At 42.3% G+C, this 23509-nt stretch overlaps 1 protein-coding gene across 10 annotated transcripts in view; it reads right to left on the reverse strand.

Moving 5' to 3' along the window:
- The window catches only part of LOC120031251 (MAP7 domain-containing protein 1-like), a 65236-nt gene extending 47221 nt beyond the window's left edge, over positions 1–18015 (reverse strand). For all 10 annotated transcript variants that reach the window (XM_038976923.1, XM_038976921.1, XM_038976920.1 and 7 more), the window contains exon 1: positions 17604–18015. In XM_038976923.1, coding sequence (XP_038832851.1) covers positions 17604–17670 — 67 coding nt within the window. In that variant the 5' untranslated portion in view covers positions 17671–18015. The remainder of the gene's footprint in view (positions 1–17603) is intronic.
- Positions 18016–23509: the final 5494 nt, after the last annotated feature.

Below are 23509 nucleotides of genomic sequence, written 5' to 3' on the forward strand. Positions count from 1 at the left end.
ATTGGCTGCTGCTGTAGGATGAATGATATAACAGCTATTTCCATGTTAAAATGTTATGGGATGCATTTTTCTCCATTGTTTTTGATGGTAGGTCACTTTGGTAGGCCTACATTGTGATCAAATAGCCACAGCAGCCTACCAGGCCACTGTTAAAACTGTAACTTAAGGTGGGTACAGCCTCAGTGTTCACAGTAAACGCACGCTGGAAGTTGGCACAGAATTTTCACAATGTTCAAGTTTTTGCACTCAGCAGTAGGGCTGGGCGATATGGCAAATAAATATCACAATATCTATATATTTTTTCATTCGATAACGATAATTATCACAATATAAATCAAATAATGTTTAAAAGGTGCATATCTGCTTCCAACTCAAGAATGCCTGAACAAACCGTGGTTAGAGCGTTGGGCATGTAACCGAAAGGTTGCTGGATCGAATCCCCGAGCTGACAAGGTAAAAATCTGTCGTTCTACCCCTGAACAAGGCAATTAAGCCACTGTTCCCCGATAGGCCATCATTGTAAATAAGAAGTTGTTCTTAACTGACTTGTCTAGTTAAATAAAGGTCACAAGCAAAATTGTTCCATGTTTGCGGCCAGGGGGCAATGTACCTGGGGTCAATTAAATTGATAAGCCTCTTGAAACCTTCTTTTTCGACTGTGCTAATTGGTAGCATGTCCATAGCAATGCAATGCATAATAGCATTTGTGATGTCTTTGTGTTTTCGATGTTTGCTTGTAGGGCATAAACGCTGTCAGTGTTGACTGCTTCGGGCAAACATCCCTAGATTGGCTGGTGCTTGAGGGGCATTTATCAATACCGTGGCACAAACTCAAACTTCCTGCATGTTTCAAAGAGGGATTTTGCTTCAGATGTTGAAAGAGGTTTGTCGTATTACCAGACTACGTAGCCACCTGTCTACGGCACAATTTGACCCGAACATTGCTCTGCTCTCTGTCGGACTTCAAAAAGCCAAACCACTTCCAAATTACTGAAACAGTTTAACCCTTTTTATCAATAATTTCTTCGTTGGAAGCTGCTCCTTCTCCATGGCTATCACTGCCACTGTTTTCACCTACATCACTCATTTAGTGGTTAATAATGGCTACTCCATCAATCGAGGTGCTAAGTGGTTTTTAGTGGGCGTATATCTCTCCAAGTGCATATGCGTCACAGAGGTGAAATGAACTGCTGTACCTAATTATTCTATATCGACATTATCGAAAATGAATCTCAACGTTTTTATGTCGTTATTGAGGGAAGTAATTACCTCGATAATTATTGATATTGATTTATCACCCAGCCCTACTCAGCAGACCTGAAATTTGTTCAGTGCCTAAAATAATTAGAGGGAATATTGCACTGTAGCGCCTTGCAGTCGGATGCCAACCAGTTGCCATACCTAGCGGTGATGCAGACAGTCAAGATAATCTCCATGGTGCACCTGTAGAACTGGATCTGAAGGCCCATGCCAAATCTTTTCAGCCTCCTGAGGGGGAAGTGGCGTTGTCGTGCCTACTTCACGGCTGTGTAGGAGTGTGTGGACCATGTTAAGTCCTTACTGATGTGGACACCGAGGAACTAGAAGCTCTCGACCCTCTTCACCACAGTCCCGTCAATGTGGATGGAGGTGTGCTCGGCCCCTACATTTCCTGTAGTCCACGATCAGCTCCTTTGTCTTGCTGACGTTGATGGAGAGGTTGTTGTCCTGGCACCACACTGCCAGGTCACTAACATCCTCCCTATAGGCTGTCTCATCGTCATTGGTGATCAGGCCAACCACCGTCGTGTCATCCGCAAACTTAATGATGGTGTCGGAGTTGTGCGGAGAGAGGTGTTCAGACCCAGGGTCCTTAGCTTAGTGATGAGCTTGGAGGGCACTATGGTGTTGAACACTGAGCTATAGTCAATGAGCAGCATTCTCACATAGGTGTTCCTTTTGTCCAGGTGGGAGAGGGCAGTATGGAGTGCAATAGAGATTGCGTCATCTGTGGATCTGTTGGGGCGACATGCGAATTGGAGTAGGTCTTTGGTGTCTGGGATGATGGTGTTGATGTGAGCCATGACCAGCCTTTCAAAACATTTCATTGCTGTGAGTGCTACGGGGTGATAGTCATTTAGACAGGTTACCATGATGTTCTTGGACACGGGGACTATGGTGGTCTGCTTGAAACATGTAGGTTTTACAGACTGGGTCAGGGAGAGGTTGAAAATATCAGTGAAAACAATTGCCAGCTGGTCAGCGCATGCTCTAAGTACGTGTCCTGGTAATCCGTCTGGCCCCGCTGCCTTGTGAATGTTAACCTGTTTAAAGTTCTTACATCGGCTACAGAAAGTGAGATCACACAATCGTCCGGAACAGCTGGTGCACTCAGGCATGGTTCAGTGTTGCTTGCCTCGAAGAGAGCATAGAAGGAATTTAGCTCATCTGGTAGGCTCACTTCATTGGGCAGCTCGTGGCTGGGTTTCCCTTTGTAATCCATGATAGTTTGCAAGCCCTGCCACATCCGACGAGTATTACAGCTGGCGTAGTAGGATTAGATCTTAGTCCTGTATTGACATTTTGACTGTTTGATGGCACGTCGGAGGTCGTAGCGGGATTTCTTATAAGTGCCCGGATTAGTGTCCCGCTCCTTGAAAGTGGCAGCTGTAGCGTTTAGCTCAGTGCGGATGTCACCTGTAATACATGGCTTCTGATTGGGATATGTACGTACAGTCACTGTGGGGGCGACGTCGTCGATGCACTTATTAATGAAGCCGGTGACTGATGTGATAAACTCCTCAATGTTACCGGAACATATTCCAGTCTGTTATAGCGAAACAGTCCTGTAGCTTAGCATCTGGTTCATCGGACCACTTCCGTATTGAGCGAGTCACAAGTACTTCCTGTTTGAGTTTTTGCTTGTAAGAAGGAATCAGATAGAGTTATGATCAGATTTGCCAAATGGAGGAGGGCAAGGGAGAGCTTTGTGTTTCTGTGTGTGGAGTAAAGGTGATCTGGAGGTTTTTCACCTCTAGTTGCACAGGTGACATGCTGGTACAAATGAGGTAAGACAGATTTCAGTTTACCTGCATTAAAATCACTGGCCACTAGGGGCTCCACCTCTGGTATCAGAATACAGAGGTTTGGTCTGTTTAAAGAGGTCCAGAGCTGTACATTCACTGCTCTTCCTCTTCTAAGTGGCTTTCCATATCATGGTCTGACTGGGAAAACGGCTGCATATAGTAGCTGCGGAGGCCACTGAGATAACAGAAAATGGCAACATTACAACTGAAAATGTCAGCAATTCCAATTCCATTAATGTGAGTGAGTCATACCAAATAAATGTCTCAAATCAAAGCACTTCACATAAAAATGACTGATGTGATATCTTTGATAAAAAATGACAGAAAAGGCAACCAAGGTCTGACAATCAAAAAATACAAAAAACATTTATGCATGCCTGCTTCTATTTTCAAAGCCCAAAATACATATGAAAGCTGCAAATGCCATCAAACAGAAAAAAATAAACATGTTATGATTGTGTCCTTGATAAGTTGATCCCTTTAGAATGTAAGGTATTTCATATCTCAACACTGTTCACTCAGGCCTTAAGTAACTGCCTAAATCAGCTGTGCCAATCTGGGTGCCTGAGGCCCTGGCGGTTGTAAAAAGTGGGGAATTCGGACTGTGTGTGTTTGTGTGTGTGTGTGTGTGTGTGTGTGTGTGTGTGCGTGTGTGTGTGTGTGTGTGTGTGTGTATATATGTGTGTATGTGTGTGTGTGTGTATATATGTGTATATATGTATATATGTGTGTGTGTGTATATATGTGTGTATATATGTGTGTATGTGTGTGTGTGTGTGTGTGTGTGCGTGTGTGTTCCACACCCTGTCTGTTGGCTACCTGTTCTTCAAACTCCGGCTCATGTGATTGTGAGATTGTGAGGCGGCGTCATCATGCAGTCATTGAGGAACAAAGAGCAATGATGTTGTCTCATCCACAACGCAAACATCTGACTCAAACTCCAATGTAGGACAAAAAGTACTCCCAAAAACATTACTCAATTACAGCTGAGAAGAGATTTTGTCTTTGGAAGCAAACCATCACATAAGGCAATGGGAATGTGAAACTAAGGAGTCCCCTAGCCTGGTCCCAGATCTGTTTGTGCCGTCTTTAGTGCCATGCCAACTCCTATGCCACGCCAAACAATGACCATAGGATTTATCAAGAAAACATATATCCATATCCGCTATCCACAGCAAAGCACATGGGTAAAACCCATGTAGATCCTGGTCCCAGGACATCAACCAATTAGATCAGATACAAACACAGCCGGTCACTCATCTGCACCCAAACATCAAATCCCGGGTATTATCATGGGCACTGGCATGGCCCAGGACATGATGGAAATATAGGACAGGGAGGGAAGGAAATATTCATAGATCCAAGCATTGCTCTCTCAAGCACATCTCTCTTCCCGTCTCCTGCCAAACCAGGCAAAATAGGACCGAGCACAGCAAGACAACCACCGGTAATAAATCTGGGCTAGTGATATGTGGACTTGGAACTGACTCGCAAAATAGAAGCCCAAGAATAAAAATAGACTTCAAACCAAACTTGCCAGAAAAAGAGCACTGAGTAAACAGGGTGGGAACTCTCTCTTGGTTCTCTTGCAAAATGGAAATGAGGCAAACAACAGTGTAGGAAACAGCATCGGGTCCCGAACCGTGAAATCAGAGAGTGGAAAGGGAAAAGGGCTGCTCCGAAAAAGAGTAGAGGAACTCGGGAGGCCGCAAGAGAATAGGTCTGCATCTCATTTGAATGGAACAGGGAACTAATGAATTACCTCACCGTCACCCCCCTCACTCCTCTCTCGGCCCCCACACTCTCACCCCGGATGGGGTGATGTAAGGGGCTATGGAGGGGCCCCAGACAAATTGGAAGAGCAGTGTAAACAACAACAACCAATTCTGCGCCAGAAGGCTCTCACTGTGTGTGTGTGTGTGTGTGTGTGTGTGTGTGTGTGTGTGTGTGTGTGTGTGTGTGTGTGTGTGTGTGTGTGTGTGTGTGTGTTGAAAGTTCCAACTATCGGGCTTGCCAGGCTGCGAAATGAGTGTATTTGTACTTTGTTTTCAAGTTCCTAGAGTTCAAGCGACGATGGGTGTGAGAGAGAAATAGATAACAGATAAATCGCTAATTCACGTGCACACAGTTTCATTCTGCATTAGCACAATCAACACAACATTTCAGGTTACTTTTTAACTCCACAAAATATAATTGCTTGCTTGTGTCTGGCATTTTGCTAACTGCTTTCCTCCCAAGCTCTGTCATTCTTTTCAAAGCCATTGTGGTGATGAAATGCCCAGCACACATACACACACACACACACACAAGTATTTGATTGGTTGAGATACCCAGCAGTAATAGGGAGTGATAGGACCTTCACACTCAAGCCACCCTCAACTGGATATCTGGTCCATGCAGCTTGGCTGCCATCCATTCATAACGGAGCACTCTATCCAGCAGTCAGCCATGGCAACCTGCTTCAACCCCCCCATGGGGGTTGGGAGCAGCAGCCCAGATTAATCCTCCACTGGTCTATGAGAGGTGGCCTCATGGCACCAAATACACCCCTGTCACAACGCGTTTACACAGAGGCGGGACGGGGCATTAGCTAGGAGGAGTAACTGTTTAGTAGCTGTAAATGGTGTGGATTTAAGTTTCGATGTGTACAAACCCTCTACAAACAAACTCAACTGATTGTGCCAAAGTCCCCTTAATTGAACAGTCAATATTTAATGGAGCGTTTGAAGACGGACCTCAAGATGTACCTGACTAGCAGGGATTTCATTGACAACGCTGTTCTAGGAGTGAGTAGTGACTGACTGGGTAACATACAAAATGGACGTATCAAAAACAATACGAAAAATAAATGAAAAGGGAAAGGAAATGAAAAAACAGTAACAAAGAGTAATGCAATAGTGAAATTACCATAACATTACATTCCAAGCCCAACACAGCCCTATTAGAGACTTAACTGGTAGATAAAGGGGGTTTACATCAGATAATCAGATACAGTTTAAACAGTCATGCTTACAATAGAGACTTCAATCGCATGACCTTGTTGTTGGCCAGATGGCCACTACAAAACCCAGCTGTGCCTGGATGGCTGGTTAGTCATGACAAAACTGCATTGAACATCTCTGCTATCTGCTATTCCTCTTCTCTCTGTACATCCCCAACGATTGACACAGCCAAAATTCCTATACTCTCCCAGAGGGTTAGCAGTGATTTGGAGCCAGCAGACAGAGAGATGAACAAAAGAGCTGGTTCAAACTGTTTCTCTGTGGAAAACCGGACTACAACGCTAAATTCCACAAGCTTGCATATACTGTAGCTAGATCGTACACTGATGAAAACCAGGCACCACTATTGGTGTCATTTCGTGTCATTATGACATTGTTGACAGATGCTGGAGGTGTCTGGGACTATGTGTGTTCCTGCCTGAGGTACTGTAGGTGGGAGGATGACGGAGGTTGTTTCGTTCAAACATAGTCCTTTTCAGGGCCATTACTTCAGGCAAACAACATCAGGTTCCATCCAGCAGTAATCACGTGAACAGTCTCAACACCGAATATACACTAAAGGAGTCCAAAAGTCCTTGTTCGTTACTGTATAGTGTTCGGGTTTTTAAGGTCCCACCCAACTGTTCAGAGATTCTCCGCATAATGGCAAGAGCTCTAATTATAGCTTCCACAAGAACACAACAGACCATAAGAGTAATGTGTACTCTCTCAAGGCCTAGACCCTTAGAAAAAAAGGTTCCAAAAGGGTTATTTGGCTGTCCCCATAGGAGAACCCTTTTTGGTTCCAGGTAGAAACCATTTTATGTTCCATGAAGAACCCTCTGTGGAAAGGGTTTTTACATGGAACTCAAAAGGGTTCTACCTGGAGCCAAAAGGATTCTACTAGGAACCAAAAATGGTTCTTCAAAATGTCCTGCAAAAATGTGAGGTTTAGTGCCAAAAGGAGCCCTTGATCAATATTCTCCAATGAGAGAAATGTTTTTCCTGTAGTCCTGCCCATTAAGTGCTGTCAATACATATCACCCAACATACCAGTTACAGCCCATCAGAGCATGTAAAACGGACAGGAAAGTAGAAATGATTTAATGTGATGCAGTTGACCTGTGTTATAAGTACAAATGTGTTCCATTATTTCAACAATTTGATGCACTGAATAAGGCTAATCTTAAAGCACTTCAAGTGAACTTTTAGCAACATTTAATTTGAATAAAAGTGCTTAATAAGATTATAATTGTGCTAGTGCATCGTTTTTTTATACCGGTCTTAGGAAGAGTAATCTCATGTAGAAAATGTCTGGCCCCCTTGTAAAAAAAAAACGTTTTCAAATCTGGCCCCTGTAAGAATATGGTTGAATAGCCCTGGTGTACAGCCTCCATCATCCACAACATGGGAGGCTAGTGAAACTTATGACTATTTTAGGACAGTTTACTGCAATGACAAGCATGGCAACTATCTTCCATGGAGCCAAGGTTCGGGACTATGAACCTGTGGATCAATAGTACAACAGGACACTTGGTGGACAGTCAGAGGTTAAGTTCAAAGTGCTTTATAAACCAATAAACGACTACCACAACCTTTGGTTCAAGATATTTCTGACAAGATGGCCACCACCACCAAATGATCTTTCTGATCGGTGCAGGGGGGAGAACACATTGAGGTGGCTTATAAGAACAGTACCAATTCCTTTAGCTGAACAGGGCCTGGGTCTGGTGACTGGGACTTTAAGAAGACCAAGATAGCACAGAGCAGCCTGTCTGGGCTATTTTGAGAGGAGAGGAAATGGCAGGATAGGAATCAGCTATGGAGCTCAGAGCTAGTTTCTTACCATACCCCTTCGCATTCAGCAACGACCTAGTCAGGGAAGTGGGGTACAGCTGTTTGGTGATATAATTAGGCCACGGCACCACGCCATGGGCTCAGAGTTATTCTGAAGTTACTGAGGAGTGACAGAGATAGAGAGAGAGAATGAGGGGGTGGGAAGAGAGAATTAAAAAGAGGAAGGTTTGTAAATAGCTGATGTGTGCGTTTCAGGGCCCCTCGTGTTTTGAGAGGGAGGGGTCAGGCGGTCAGCTATTAGAGAGCATGTGGCTCTGGTATTCGGTCACTTCCTCTCTGTGTCCTTTTGGTTTGAAATTTCTGTGTAGCACACTGTCGAGACCTTACTACAGTGTTTGTCCAATGTTTTGGATGACAAATTCATGAATGCATGAGCTCTTCAGACGATCTACATTTACAAACCTGGATGTATACAGCAATTACCATTACTTTATAGGGAACCACTCCGCCATAAATTAGCTGTTTGTATTAGATTGTATGTTACATTTAACTCAGCCACTCAATTTACTTCAAAGCACTTCGTTGTCATCTGCTATTAGCCTTTAATCACTATACCTGGAGCTTTGGAGTTAAAGGTCCAGCGATAGGTCTGGAACCATCTGAAACATCAATGGTCTCCTATTTCAGAAGGCTAGTATTATGTGGGGAAGACCAAAGGGATTGAAGAGGCTACCCCAACTGCCAGGCCCTGTTAAAAGCGTGACTAATAACATATTTAACGGGGCTGTGAATGCGCATGAATACGCATACAACTTAAGTGCTTAATTAAAAGACCAAATTAACATCATAAGCATGGGCGACAAAAACGATCACATTCATTTCAAAAGCAATGGTCTTGCTCCCGAATTAACATAAACAATGATCGGTTCTAGTTCTGGCAGCAAAATTCAGAGCATAAAAGGTTGAAAGGTAACTATTTCCGCCATTTTCACTCTAAACATTTATGTTTTTGTTTACCTTTGACCGTGTCGGAGGCGGGAATTCCACAAAAGTGCATCGATAAAACCTATTATCAGCTAAATATAACAACGCTTAGTCGTTACCTTAAGTGGGGTCAAAAGTTCACAAAAATGAACAGAAGCTGCGTCTGATTAATTCAGTCAAAAACACTTAAATATCCACACACAGCCTGATAAAATATTATGGAACCTTAGAGTTTGCACAGTTTGAGTGCTGGTTTCCAGTGAGGTGGGCTAGAGGGCTCCACTCCCCTGTGAGAAGTCAGTGTCTGAGGTAAGTGTGAATGGTGTGATTTACACCAGCTGGGTGCTGTAGAGGGGACCATAGCTGACATGATGCTATCTCTATGTGTGGGGATTCGGAAGTTTAGCCCTGGTGAAGATATCTTATCACTGAGCTCTCCTTCTTCTCTCTCTACCTCTTCTCCCCCATCTCTTTGCCTCTTCTTTACCTCTTCTCCTCCCTCATTGAAACTCTTCCTCTGAGGGAGAAACACCACGCTGAAAACATACACATAAGCGCGCACACACACACCCGCTAGCACGCGCGAACACACAAACAGGGAGGCCCGTGCACCGGAAGAAAGAGAGAAATGCCACCCAAACATTGTTAGCATTGGAAGAACATTAGACTCTCTAGCTACACAGACTTGCCTGTTGTTTAAAGACCTGACTCCAAACACTACGAATCTGGCATGACTTCTGTCACTCCGTGGCCTCTCCCTCTCTTTTCTTCTTTCTCTCCCGTCCTCATTCAAAACCCACCTTGTCTGTGCATTTTGCAGAGCAGGGCCTTTTTGAACATGTGGGAGAGGAGAACTACTTCCGAACCCTATCCTTCTAAATCATCCTCCCTCCTGCACCAACAACATACCAGCATTACTAGGGCCCAGAGTTTTCCCTGGTTAGGTTGAGTGGTCTGGAAAACTCCTGTTCCTATACTACAAACTTAGAAGGGTAACCCTTTCCATCAGCATTCGAGCAACGAGCCATACCTCTTAAATAGGATAGCAAAGCAAAGCCTTCTCCTTATTCTGCTGATTTTATTTCCAAATTCTATAGGGGATTTAGGATTTGCCTAATCCTTTTAACCATGCAAATACTTTTTAATTCTTCCCAAAAAGTAAACCCGATTAATATGTTGGGAAACGAGGCATTTGATTGGCAACGTAATCTTGGGTAGAAGAACCATTCATATGGAATTAACTGGATTATACTGGATATAGAGCCTTCATCCTTCCGGTGGGTCTTCCTTCTGCACTGTAACCGCTAATAAATAAATGAGATGATAAAACAGAGGAGTGAAATGATAAATGAGATTATATAACGAACAAGACATTCTATTTGCTCGCCATCTCTCTCGTCCTCCCTCAAATCAAGAGATTGAAAAATGGGCCCCCTTTTGAAATCTCACTCTGCGAGCAAATTGAAATCTTCAGAGGATGAATTATTTCTGTGCTAGCCGGAAGCTCATCGACACACACAGCAGCAAAAACACGTATTTTCTAGACCAGCTTTGATGTTGATGAAGCGAAGGAACACTGCAACAACTAGGCTATAGTAGGATGCAGTCTACATCAAGGGGGGGGGGGGGGGGGGGGGGGGGCAAAGTACGGCACTTCAATCCGGCCCGCGGGACACAATAAATACAAGAATTCTAAAATCAAATGAAATGCCTTAGGCCGCTGCGCCACTCGGGAGGCCCCAGCAAATTCACTTTAACAAACAATTGGTCCCCTAAAAAATGAGTCCCTCCGTTGAATTTCAAAATCCTGATGTGGCCCTCGATCCAAAAAGTTTGCCCACCCCTGGTCTACATGGTCTCATCCACTCGCTGACTCATTCAAAACTATGCAGGAATAATGTATGGTAATATCCATTTGTCCATTTGAAATGAAGTATTTTCTGAGGAAAGTTATGCGAAACAAGTTGATCCAACAATGACATTGTTAGAAGCCCAAGATGATCGGTAAGATGATCACATCCCCACAAATATGACCCTATATATCAAATCTGACACCTGAAATGTTGCTAGAAGACCAATCTTAGGCTACATCTCTATACGACAGCAATGTTTACATTTGTGATCACCCTTACACATATATATTTTTTTAAATCAGGTGGAAAAAAACATGTTTTTCAGAAATGTGTAAAGTTTCTCCAGTCCAGGGCTGACCAGAACCAACCCTGTTGAGCTTCAGAAGGAAACCAGCAGTGGGATGCAGGGTGTTGCTGAAAGGAATGTACCACAACTTGCAACTAGAAAAAAAGCAGGAAAAGCAAAGGCCAGGGTAACATAACCAAAGATAAGTCAAATTGCAGGAAAAAGGAAGGCGTTTAACTTAGTTGCTCATACATTAAAAAAAAAAACTGAAATAGAAAATGTTGCATCCATTTACAATTAATTTGCTCTCGCATTTAAAAAGTATTTCCTTGCTATACTATACAGTGTTTGTTTACATTTTCTTTGTTTACAAACATTGGAGTTTTCTTACATGTGAAACTGAAAATTGGATTTTCACTTTCTCATGTGGAATTGCAAGTTCACATGTGAAAAACAATGACTTGTAAAAATCTAACTTGCAGTTTCATATGTGAAAAACTTTTACATCCCTTTCACGTGTGGAATTGCAAGTTTGATATTCGATTTTTGTGAACATGCAATTCCACATGTGAAAGTGAGGTTGTGGACATGTGGACTTTTCTTACATGTGAACCTGCAAATTTGCCAAATCTTAGAAGCCATTGGTTTCCAGTCCACGAACCTCAATTTCCATCTTTCTCACGTTCGTTCTGAAAAAGCTGAGTGGAAAAAGCCTGGAAAGTAGGGATGCACGATATATTGGTGAACATATCAGAATCGGACGATATTAGCTAAAAATGACAACATCGGTATCGGTCCGATGTCAGGTTTAACGCCGATGTGAAAAACTGATGTCAAAGCTGACATGCATACATATGTAACGTAGGTACATGACGTAATGACGCCACGTAAAATGTTGCACTACACGTGCAACACAGCATTCCTAACCTAGCCTACAATGTCTGCTGTGTGGATCGAGCAGTCAACAAGTCTAGCAGTCATTTGAAAGAGTAAGAACATTTCAGCGAGACAACTCAAAGGCGAAATCCATTAACGGCAAGATAATGGAATTCATTGCCCTTGACAATCAACCGTTCTCTGTCGTGGGTGATGTTGGCTTTCGCGACTGGTCGAGCACCGGTACACACTAACGTTACCAAGTGGGCTATTTTTCAGATGTTGCCCTACCGGAGTAACACAGTATTAGCGTCCCTGCTGTTAGCTTCACGACATATTATGGAACGCCGTTTGGGGCTTTGCGTGTACTCAGGCCCAGAAGCTAGGATATGCATATAATTGGTAGATTTGGATAGAAAAAACTCTAAAGTTTCTAAAACTGTTAAAATTATGTCTGTGAGTATAACAGAACTTTAGTAGACTGATACTCCATGTCATTGATCCACAATCCATAGGTAAGGCTGTACAGTGAAATAACTATGCCCCCAATGCAATTCTAAAGTATAATACATCCAGTGTGATTTCAACAGATTTTGGTAAAATTAACAAATTATTGTCATTTGCTGATTTTATATAACAACATTCCAACCTTGTTTAGCATGATCTATTAAATTATAGCATAATTCTACTATTTGTATTCATTTGTATCACTGTCAATTACATACTTTTATTTTGAAGGCTAACCGCAAAGTCCACTATTGTGGCTAATCCTTATTGTGGCTTGCTTCATTATAAATTAGGGTTATTTTAGATGATGACACCTAGCTATATAGTTAGCTAGTTAACTATAGCTACTGAAACAGATTGTCGTTTTGCTATTTTTTGGGGGAAGAACATTGTTTGCATCCATGAGCTAGCTAGCTTTTTTTATGACCAGCACTGGAGGTGCGTCAGACACATCCAGTGTGACACATCCAGTCAGACAACTTCACCAGACATATGAAATGCGAGTGATAGTGTAATCAATGTGTAATAACTATGTAAAAAAAATTATGAACACGTTAAATTATTATGTGATGTGCAGTCATATTCAGGTCCTGATTGGTCAACAAGCTTATTTCAGTCTACTAGTGTTATTTGACGTGTATCTTTTTTGACATGCAAAGACCCAAACGGCGTTCCATAGAAATCCTGGTTGAGAATGAAATGACTGAACAAATGAACAATGAAACAGCACAGCAAGCTAATGAAAGAAATAGGTTTGATTATGTTTTACAGGTAATGGGGACATACGTAAATGCCAACAAAATAACATTTTGGTCAGTGTGGTGTGTGTGTGTCTGTGTGTAACCTACCGGGGAACAGTGGGTTAACTGCCTTGTTCAGGGGCAGAACGACAGATTTTTACCTTGTCAGCTCGGGGATTCGATCCAGCAACCTTTCGGTTACTGGCCCAATGCTCTAACCACTAGGCTACCTGCCACCCCAATGAATGCTTAAACGGCCGCAAAAATGTTAAATATTAATTATCGGTATCGTTTTTTTTGGCAAGGAAAATATTGGATATCGGTATCGGGCAAAAATGTCATATCGGTGCATCACTACTGGAAAGTGTGTCAACGTGAGACTCCTAGCCCACCAATCTCTAACTAATTCACAAATATACTCACTAATGCAGCTTTCTCTCCAGAAAACTGGACACTGGCTTCACAATTCACATATTCTCCTAATTACGTAAGAGCAGCTCCTGCAGCTGAAGCTGTGCCTGCGTAGCTAGCTGAGTGATCCTGTTCACTGCAGGCCTGATAGCCTGACAGGGCTGGTGGAACTTGGGCTCGCTGACGGGGTTACACAATAGAAAAAGTCCTGTCAGACGCTACAATTTGTTTCCCTGTCAGTCTGCTGAGACTCTTCATCCTCCAGGATGACGAGCGTGTTTGTACAAACTAGGGTTAGTAACAGTAGGCTACAACATGGAACTCAGTGAACAAGCTATGAAGCTTTAGGCAGAAGACACTCTCGCTCAACTAGGCTCAAATATCTCCATAACAATGCAAGTACAGTCACAGCAATATTTGCCATTGATTAATGAGGCAACTTACATGTATAGTGCCATTTGGAATAAACGCACAACAAACAGTATTGACCTTGAAGTTCATTGATCTGTTGGTTAGATATATTGACCATTACAGTGCATCAGCAAGTGCGTGACCCAATATTACACACGTTAAGATTTAAAGTAGGCCTAAACTGTGACACTATGGCCGACCCTCAACTAGTTTATAGGCAGTTACCATTAGCTGTGCAGTTACACACTTGACATTTACAGTAAATATCAGAACATGCCTGTAACGGCTGTCGTCGGTGGAAGAAGGTGAGGACCAAGGTGCAGCGTGGTAAGTGTTCATGATATTTAATAATAATCAAAACTGAACACTGAATAACAAAACAACAAAGAAACAACCGAAAACAGTTCTGTCTGGTGCAGACACACAAAGACTGAAAATAACCACCCACAAAACCCAACAGAAAACAGGCTACATAAATATGGTTCCCAATCAGAGACAATGACTAACACCTGCCTCTGATTGAGGCCAAAACGAGAAAACCAACACAGAAACACAAAACATAGATAACCCACCCAACTCACGCCCTGACCACACTAAAACAAAGAAAATACAAAAGAACTATGGTCAGAACGTGACAATGCCAGTACGAAACACATCGATATTCACATGATCTGCCTAAAGAGTTCACATGTCAAGATGGCTTCTCTTCACTTTGCTCCTCACAGGTACCTGACAAGTTATTCAGAAGGCCTGCATTCTATATGATACATCCTGTACTGTCTGTGATGTCTACAGTAACCATTTCAGACAAGTGTTATTTTTATAGCCCTCTCTGATGGGTAGAGCATACTCTGTCTGTGTGTGTGTGTGTGCGTGTGTGCGTGCGTGCGTACACGTGAGTGCGTTCAAGGGCGTTTGTGTGTGTCATGGTTAGAGTGCACTAGCAATGGTATAGTTAGCCACGAAAAAGAAAGAAAGCTCTTGATTCCAGTCAGCCTGCCTCAGATTTGCAGGTTAACAACAGAGAACAGATTAGAGAGAAAGACCAAATGATTGCCGACTCCAAGGGCATGGAACGAGTGGCGGACTGGCGGTGCAGAGAGAAGGAGAGCTCAGAGGGGCGAGTGCCTGAATGCAAATCTAGGTTGCGTCCCAAATATTCCCTATATAGTACCCTACTTTTGACCAGAGCCCTATAGTGCACTACATAGGAAATAGGGTGCCATTTGGAACACAGTCCTAAAGAAAATAAGGATTAGAAGATGTCATGACGGTCCTGACTGAGGCAGAATTCCACAATGCCTGGGCCGGACTAAAGAGACTACTACAGCAGCCCCACTGCATCAGTCAGAGAGGGCAGCGCGTATTGAGTTGTCGCTTTGTTACATTTTTAGCTCATGTAACATGTTCCTCGTGAATCATTCCAGACAGCTTCAGAAACAACTTCTGCTCGTTGTCAAGGGGCGGACATCATATAAGAAGAATTCTGTAGGCTACAGTGCACATAATGAGGATGGCGCGTCTCCTGGACACGGCCTTCAATGACATAGCCAGATTGGTGTGTGCTGAAGCCAACTCCTATTGTCATTGTCATCCAATGACTATATGAGGCTGGCAAGACCACACAAACAGATCTGGCACCAGGCTATCAATGGCATAGCTGCTAGATAGATACAGCAGGGTCTGGTCAAGGTTTCCATGGTCAACAGGGTGGAGCTCCATTCTTATGAATCTCAGCCAAAACAAGTAACAACACACCCATCCAGCAGCCCACAGGAAGTAGCAAGGAAGCTCTTGGTTGGACACTGTTGTCCATGGTGTGTGTGTGTTTGTCCTACTAGCAGAGCAGGGTAATGGATCAATGCAATGGTTCTAGCTCTGAGACAACCTCAGTTCTAACCAGTGAACATCACCTCATCTGCATTATGACACAACTACACAACCTCTCATGAATTGCCTGAGAATCTGGGTAATTCCATCTTCCTTCTGGGGAGGTTTCGTTTTGAGGATCTTACCTATCCACCCCCAGCCGCTTTATTCTTTACTGGGAGTGTTATTACTCACACAGAGGTAATTGGCCAACAGGCTATTACACAAAATAGGGCCTGGTGATTATCGGGTATGTCTGATTCAGAGAGAAAGTGCATTGTCCTCTATTTCACAATAAACCTACATTCATGTATTCAAATAGAGCTGCTTATCTGGCTGTGTGAAGTGGAACATTAAAATAGGCATTGACACTCTCTTAACTGGATGACATCAATGGCTGTGCTCTGGTCTTCAGTCTAAAAGTCTTTCACTCACTCATAATTATACTTCATAATAGTCCTTATGCATTATGATGACACATGAAAAGCCATAGAGGCGAGGAGGCATATCCCGAACAACGCGACAATCCATGCTACTCTGATCATCTCTCATCTGACAAATACAGGGTTATGGTGTGTGTGTGTGTGTGTGTGTGTGTGTGCATGCGTGTGTGTGTGTGTACCCGAAGGGAATGCACAATTGCACTCATACTCCTGCCACATCCGTTTTGACCGGTCACTGTTAAACACTCTTATGCAAAAGCCCACTGACAGAATACTGTTTATGATATCCAGTGGATAACTTTGTCCGTGAACACTAGCTCTCCGGGACAACACAGTCACAGATTGTAATTTGCACATATAAAATCATAGGACTTCAAGAGTAAATAAATCAATCTTGCCAGATGATGAAGTTGGCTCCTGCCTGCACTGTGGCTCTGCACTTCTGATTAAAGGGCATCTAATCTCAGTAGGCTAAATCACAGTACTCATGTGTATTCATTTACAGATCAGAAGCCACCTGGATTAAAGATATATGAACCATGAATCCCTTGCATTAGAACTGGGCTAGTCAAGATCAAATGGCACAGAACAGAAGCCGTTCATTATCCGGTTGATGGGTGCTCATGTGATAAGCCGGTTGAGGGGAAAACGGAAAGGATGCCAGACCGTTGACCTCATAATGTAAACATGGGGGGGGGGGGGGCACCGATTTACCTCATCAAGCGCGCTGTATTAATTATTATTAATTCAGTTTTGATCGAATGGACAGTGTTTGGGTCAGGCTGTTAGAGACACTAGTCATACATTTGTTGAGAAACCTGTTGAGGAAAATCCAATGATTTAAACCCAGCATATTCTCATGTGTTGTTGTTGTCATACGGATTAGAGAAGAATTAACAGTGTGGCAGTAGACTAGGCTGTATTGTGGAAGTAGACTAGGCTGTATTGTGGAGCCTTTTTGGACGGAAATCAACCCGGACTAGCCTATGCTATTATGAATTGTTTGTGAATGTGGTGAATGTATAGCTCTTCTTCCTCTATTTCCTTCCTTTTGACTAGGCTAATAATCAACATTTAGACAAATCATCACATGTGTTGTTACACGTTTATAGCGTGGAAATATCCCTTATTAGACTACTCCACACATAGCCTAACAATGATACAGATGAGAAGAAATTAAACTCGTTTGATCTCAAACAATGTCACATTCACACGCACAGCGACCGTGCAAATTACCGGTATGACGGTCATTCGATAAAAAAGCTTTGTCGGGAGATACGTGAGAAACGTGAGAAAGGCCACCAGAAAACCCTCGAATTCATTGACAGGTCGAACAACAAACGTTTCAACGCGCGTGAAATAAAATAATAGGTCACTTACATATTGCTTCAGGCAACGCATTTCCCACCAAATCGGTGTCGAGGTCTTTGCTTTGCATTTTATTCATTCAATCGTGCGCTTTTCGGCTCGTCCTCTCCCGACCGTATGTATACTCATTCCTCAGACAGAAGGGAAACTTGGTTGAGTCACTCTAGTTGCTCACCAGCGCGCGCAGACTACCCCTATTTCCAAATGGAAAACGCTGGAAACGCACCGGGTAGGTAGCACTCTTTCGAAAATAAAAACGGTGCCACACACAGAACAACAATTTGTTTGGTTGGTAACTATTTTGGCTGCAATACCATCAACGTTCACAAATTGCTTAGGGTCAGAAAGATATAGAGGGGGAGGAGAGAGGGGAAATAAGTAAAACCCACACGACAGCTCATTGTACGGACAGTCAGATGCTGGCCTCCGGATCGGACTGTTCCATAGCCAGTAGGGGTGTGAATATGTTATGGAGCACGTTTATTTTCAATCTTTGTACCGCATTGTCTAATTCACAATGAATAACATACATTTGTTGTATTATGTTGTAATGACTTATATTTGACTATGTACATGTTTAAACGTGTTTAATCAAATACTTCACATATGATACAAATGTATACCCCTTTCATTCCAAATGGAGCTAGCCGTCTATAAAAGAATACAACCTCTGGTCCATTCCAGTGTAAAGTAATTCAATGCTTTTCATGTGTTGAATGCCTGACCACTGCTTCAACGATGCTATCACCCAAACAACATTGAAAACAAATGTTTTTAAAGCTATTTTTTAGAGGTCACATATGGTAGCCTAATTATTAGTGCATCACCTGGTAGACTAACCTATCAGGTGACGCACACTGACTAACAAAAAAACACACAAACTATCACATACACACACCTCATAATCACACATGCACAGCCATCGCTGCTGTCCCATGTCATATAGAGAAACATTGAACCACTGGTCACTTCTCGTTTTAACACTGAGTATTTATTCGCGACATCGCTCATTCTAATATTTATACGACTGTACTTTGTATTCAGCTACATTGTTTATACAGACCACATATGTATTCATGTAATGGATTATTGACATAGCTCACTCTAATATAGCCTAGGAGGAGTATTTCTGTCTGTAATAAAGCCCTTTTGTGGGGAAAAACTCATTCCAATTGGCTGGGTCTGTCTCCCCAGTGGGTGGGCGTGGCTCCCACGTGGGTGGGCCCATGCCCAGTCATGTGAAATCCATAGATTAGGGCCTAATGAATGTATTTCAATTGACTGATTTCCTTCTATGAACTCTAACTCAGTAAAATCTTTGCTATTGTTGCATGTTGAGTTTATATTTTTGTTCAGTATATTTTGGCACACTTATTGTCCTGCTATTGACCACGAAAAAAGTAAAACCTAAAGTATAATTCACTCTCCAGAAGTGTTTAAATATTATTATCTCTCGCCAGGCACGCAACTTTGGTTTTAGAAGTGGGGAGAACATAATTATTATTTTACATTTTTTAGGCGCAGCGTGAGTATAGTTCCACATATTTTTAATCTCCGTGAAACAAGCATAACAATAAAGAAACAACAAAACGTGAAGTCATGACGTGCACACAGGCAACTTAACACAAACAATATCCCACAAAACACAGGTGGGGAAATGGCTACCTAAATATGATCCCCAATCAGAGGCAACGATAAACAGCTGCCTCTAATTAGGAACCATATTAGCACCAACATAGAAATAGACATACTAGAACACCCCCTAGTCACGCCCTGACCTACTACACCATAGAGAACCAAGGGCTCTCTATGGTCAGGGCGTGACAGCTCAGAGGCGTCCGCATTGGCCTAAAGCACACCATTGCCTCGTTTGGTATCACATTCCAATTATTAAAACTGGGGGAGACAAAAATGCAATTTCAGAATGTGGGGGGGACATGCCCCCCCCCCCCCCCCCCCCCCCCCCCCCCCCCCGTCCTCGTCCGTAGTGAAAGTTGCGCCCCTGTCTCTGGCAGAAATTAAAATGAGACTGCTGTCTAAACTCAGTTGTTACTTTATGTTGGCATGGCCAAAAGTCAGGCCAGGGTTTTACCCTATGATTAATGCCTTGGTCTTAGTCTGCACAATTTCAAAACAACATTAAGACACCACAGTGACCACACTCTCTGGGACTACACGTTTGTAGAAGTTTGTGAAAGACCCCACAAGTTCAAGGCCATCATCAATGGAAACTGACCATATAAAATGCGACATTGCACCATGTGAGAATGATATTCTCTGAACACGTGTTTTGTTCAAAACTCTTATGTGTGCATCTCAGGTAGGCCTAGACTGACCCTAGTCCCTAGGAATTATGTTACCAATATGCACAACCTAAATCTTTTGACCTTTGACTCAGGAGTGGGATGTACACTCACTTTAATTAGGATTCTCATCACAGTGTGTAAAAGATGCTGATTCCCTCGAGCGTTCCAGTCTGAGGGATTAGACATTTGCTGGGGATTTGGACTGTGAGGACACATGCAGTGAAAACAAGAGAAGAGGTTGCACAACGGCACAATAATTGGCACATGGTTTGGCATACCAAACACAATTATTGGCACATGGTTTGGCATACCAAACACAATTATTGGCACATGGTTTGGCATACCAAACACAATTATTGGCACATGGTTTGGCATACCAAACACAATTATTGGCACATGGTTTGGCATACCAAACACAATTATTGGCACATGGTTTGGCATACCAAACACAATTATTGGCACATGGTTTGGCATACCAAACACAATTATTGGCACATGGTTTGGCATACCAAACACAATAATTGGCATGAAACATGTTTCTCCTTTACAGTAAAATAATGGAACATTTCAGAAAATGATATGATAAAGTTATCCTGCATACATTGCTACGATATATAATGTTCTTTGTAGAGAGACAACTCTAGTCAGTGTTCTTGTGTGTGAATTTGACCTTTTGTTTTGCTGTGACGGATCTGATTTATATCAGGACTTGTTAAACAAGCCATGTTCCACCCAAGATAAGAGTTTTTACTGCAATGTTTGTGCTTACAGAAACACCATGCCAATCTGTGCCAAAACAATGCTGGAGAAGTACAACAAAATGAAACGTCTTCACAATTCTTTAGTATGTTCTAACACAGTATTCCAATAATATTTGTTATGCAGTCTAATGGGGTTTATAAGGTAATTTAGCAAACGGCGACTGCATGCCAAATAGAAGCAGAGTAGAAATACGTGTTTAGATTTCTTGATTTCATTAGTTCATCATGCATTGAAAAAGATACAAAATGTACAAGCTTCTCCATAATGGATCTCTCCACTCGTTCCAACTGAAGCACTCTATCCCCTGCCTGTGGATTTCAAGGAGCATCTGCCAAGGAGGGGGCTGTGATGGGGGGTAATCGGCACGCTTGAGAGGGGACCCCCCCCCCCCCCCCCAAAAAAAAAGACCCAGTGGGGCTCCTTTGTGCAGCTGTTCAGCCGTTTTAGCACAAACCCCCAAGAGCCACCTGTCACTGCAACTAGAAAGGAGCTTGTGTGTGTGTGCTGGGGAGCAGGGGGCTTGTGTGTGTGTCTGTGCACATGCTTGATTGTTTGTTTGCATATCTGACAGTACATTTTTTGAAGAGGGAATTTCAAATGAAAAGAGAGGAGAGAGATATTCAGTTAGACTTGGCTTGGGATGAATCCAGAAACATATTCAACAATCTTTCATTCGTTTTATGATTTGGTCCCAGTAGTATACCCAAGAGCCTTTTACAAAGATATGAGAAGAATAGGAGCAAATGAAGCACTTTCTGTTGCCTGTGGAGGTCTTTACCACATATACGAAATGAAGATGAATTGAAGACTGATGTGAAGAAAAAAAATATAATAGGATCGAGGGAAGATCATAACGTTTCATTTTCAGAAGATGAAGAGTAAATTAAGAATTAATATCCTTCTGCCTTGCAGTCAGGCATAGGTTCATGTACAGTGGAGAGCAATATGCTTATAAACATGTGAGATTACTATTAAAAATGGGACAAATACTTTACATTTGATGTTATCAATTTGATATAACATAAGAGCTCATGTTACATAGACTGGGTTGGATATGCTCATAGCTCAATGTTGCATAGTGCATTAACCTAACAACCGTGTTGGCAAAACAGGTTGCCTTCGTATGTTCTCTTTCTGTATACTAGAATGTGCTACTGTGAGTGCTGCAAAGCTGGAGTCCTAGAACATTGTACAGTTAGACCTTTCAGCATGACTTCCCTGCATGCAGTATTTGGAGAGATTTGGGAGTTTAGGGCAAAGGTTTAAAAGGTTTATTCACTAGAGCTCCTTGCTTTGGCTTTGTAATCCCAATGTTTCTGCCAATCTATCCATTTTTCTGTACTCGCACAGAACAGTAAAGAGCAACTTGCCATGGGTAATTTAATGAGGAACAATTATTCTCTCAATTAGCTCTCTCCGTGATAAACTACTCTTCATACTTTCATACTTTGGACTGCGTTGTAACTACCCATGGCGGAGCAGGGATGACATGGCATGTGAACAATTCGATCAACAATACAAAAGCACTCTTTGCTTATTTCATCCTGTTTATTCAACTTGAGAAACCTTTTAACACCCTTGAATGTTTCACATGGACTGTAGCTGAACAAATGTAACATTTTCAAAAAAATATAATTTGATTTGTCACATGCTTTGTAAACAACAGCTGTAGACTAACAGTGAAATGGTCACTAAGGGGCCCTTCCCAACAATGCAGAGAGAAAAAAGAGAAATAGTAGAAAAAATGAGAAGATTAAAGGATCGGTGTAGAGTTTAGCACACAGAACAACATTGTGTTTATGCTTTTTTGAAATGTGTCAATCTTTGCACAGGAAGCAAAGGAAATCTGGTCCCAGATCTTGTATAACCAACTCGTATGGTTGTTATCAAAGCTATAGAGCACAAACAGATCTGAAACGAGGCTAAAAGGAACTCATTGGTTTGATCACAGTTTTCTTAAACATCTCAGTTGTGATGACAAGAAAAACACACTTTTAAAGAAAGGTTTGTAGATTTGGCCATTCTATAGGCCCATAATTCATAACTGTGACAATAACAGTAGAAGTAATATAAACGTTTTAGATGGTCTCCCACCTGGAAGTTGCTGATTAAGCCTTTTCATTTCAAGAGCCTTTTCTACTGCCCTCTCAAACCCAAGCTTGAGGGAGAAAAGCAGTCTTGCACCCTTTCATTCTATGTGCTGGAGCACACTTCTTTTTAAACCCCCTTTTCAAGAGATCTGCAAATGCACCTAATCTTTTGTACTCCCTCTTTCCAGGGTATTCAGACCCCCACCACCCTCTTCCCCCATCCTTTCATCTGTCTCTCAATGACCCCACACACGCAGTCACACACAGGCTTAATATTTTGGATAAATCTTTTTATATAAATCATTTGCTACAGCCTGTAGTGCCAGTGAATTTGTTGCAACTGAATTATCTTGATAGATCCACTGCACACCTAGGGCATGACGTAAAGTCCTCACCCTATCTTAAAGAATATGGGTATGACTGTTTCTCTGTGCGCTGAAGTAATGGTTGGTGATAAGGCTACACAAAGGAGTCAGTGACATTTGTTATAAAGTTGGCCTCCAAAAATACAGTACCAGTCAAAAGTTTGGACACATCTACTCTTTCCAGGGTTTTTCTTCATTTTTTTTTTTTTTTTACTCTTTTCTACATTGTAGAATGATAGTGAAGACATCAAAACTATGAAATAATACATATGGAATCATGTAGTAACCAAAAAAGTGCGAAACAAATCAAAATATATTCTTCAAAGTAGCCACCCTTGAGTGAGTAGGTGTGTCCAAACTTTTGACTGGTACTGTACATGAATAACAAATGAATA

The sequence above is a fragment of the Salvelinus namaycush genome, chromosome 37 (assembly GCF_016432855.1).
Source record: "Salvelinus namaycush isolate Seneca chromosome 37, SaNama_1.0, whole genome shotgun sequence".
NCBI classification, from domain to species: domain Eukaryota; kingdom Metazoa; phylum Chordata; class Actinopteri; order Salmoniformes; family Salmonidae; genus Salvelinus; species Salvelinus namaycush.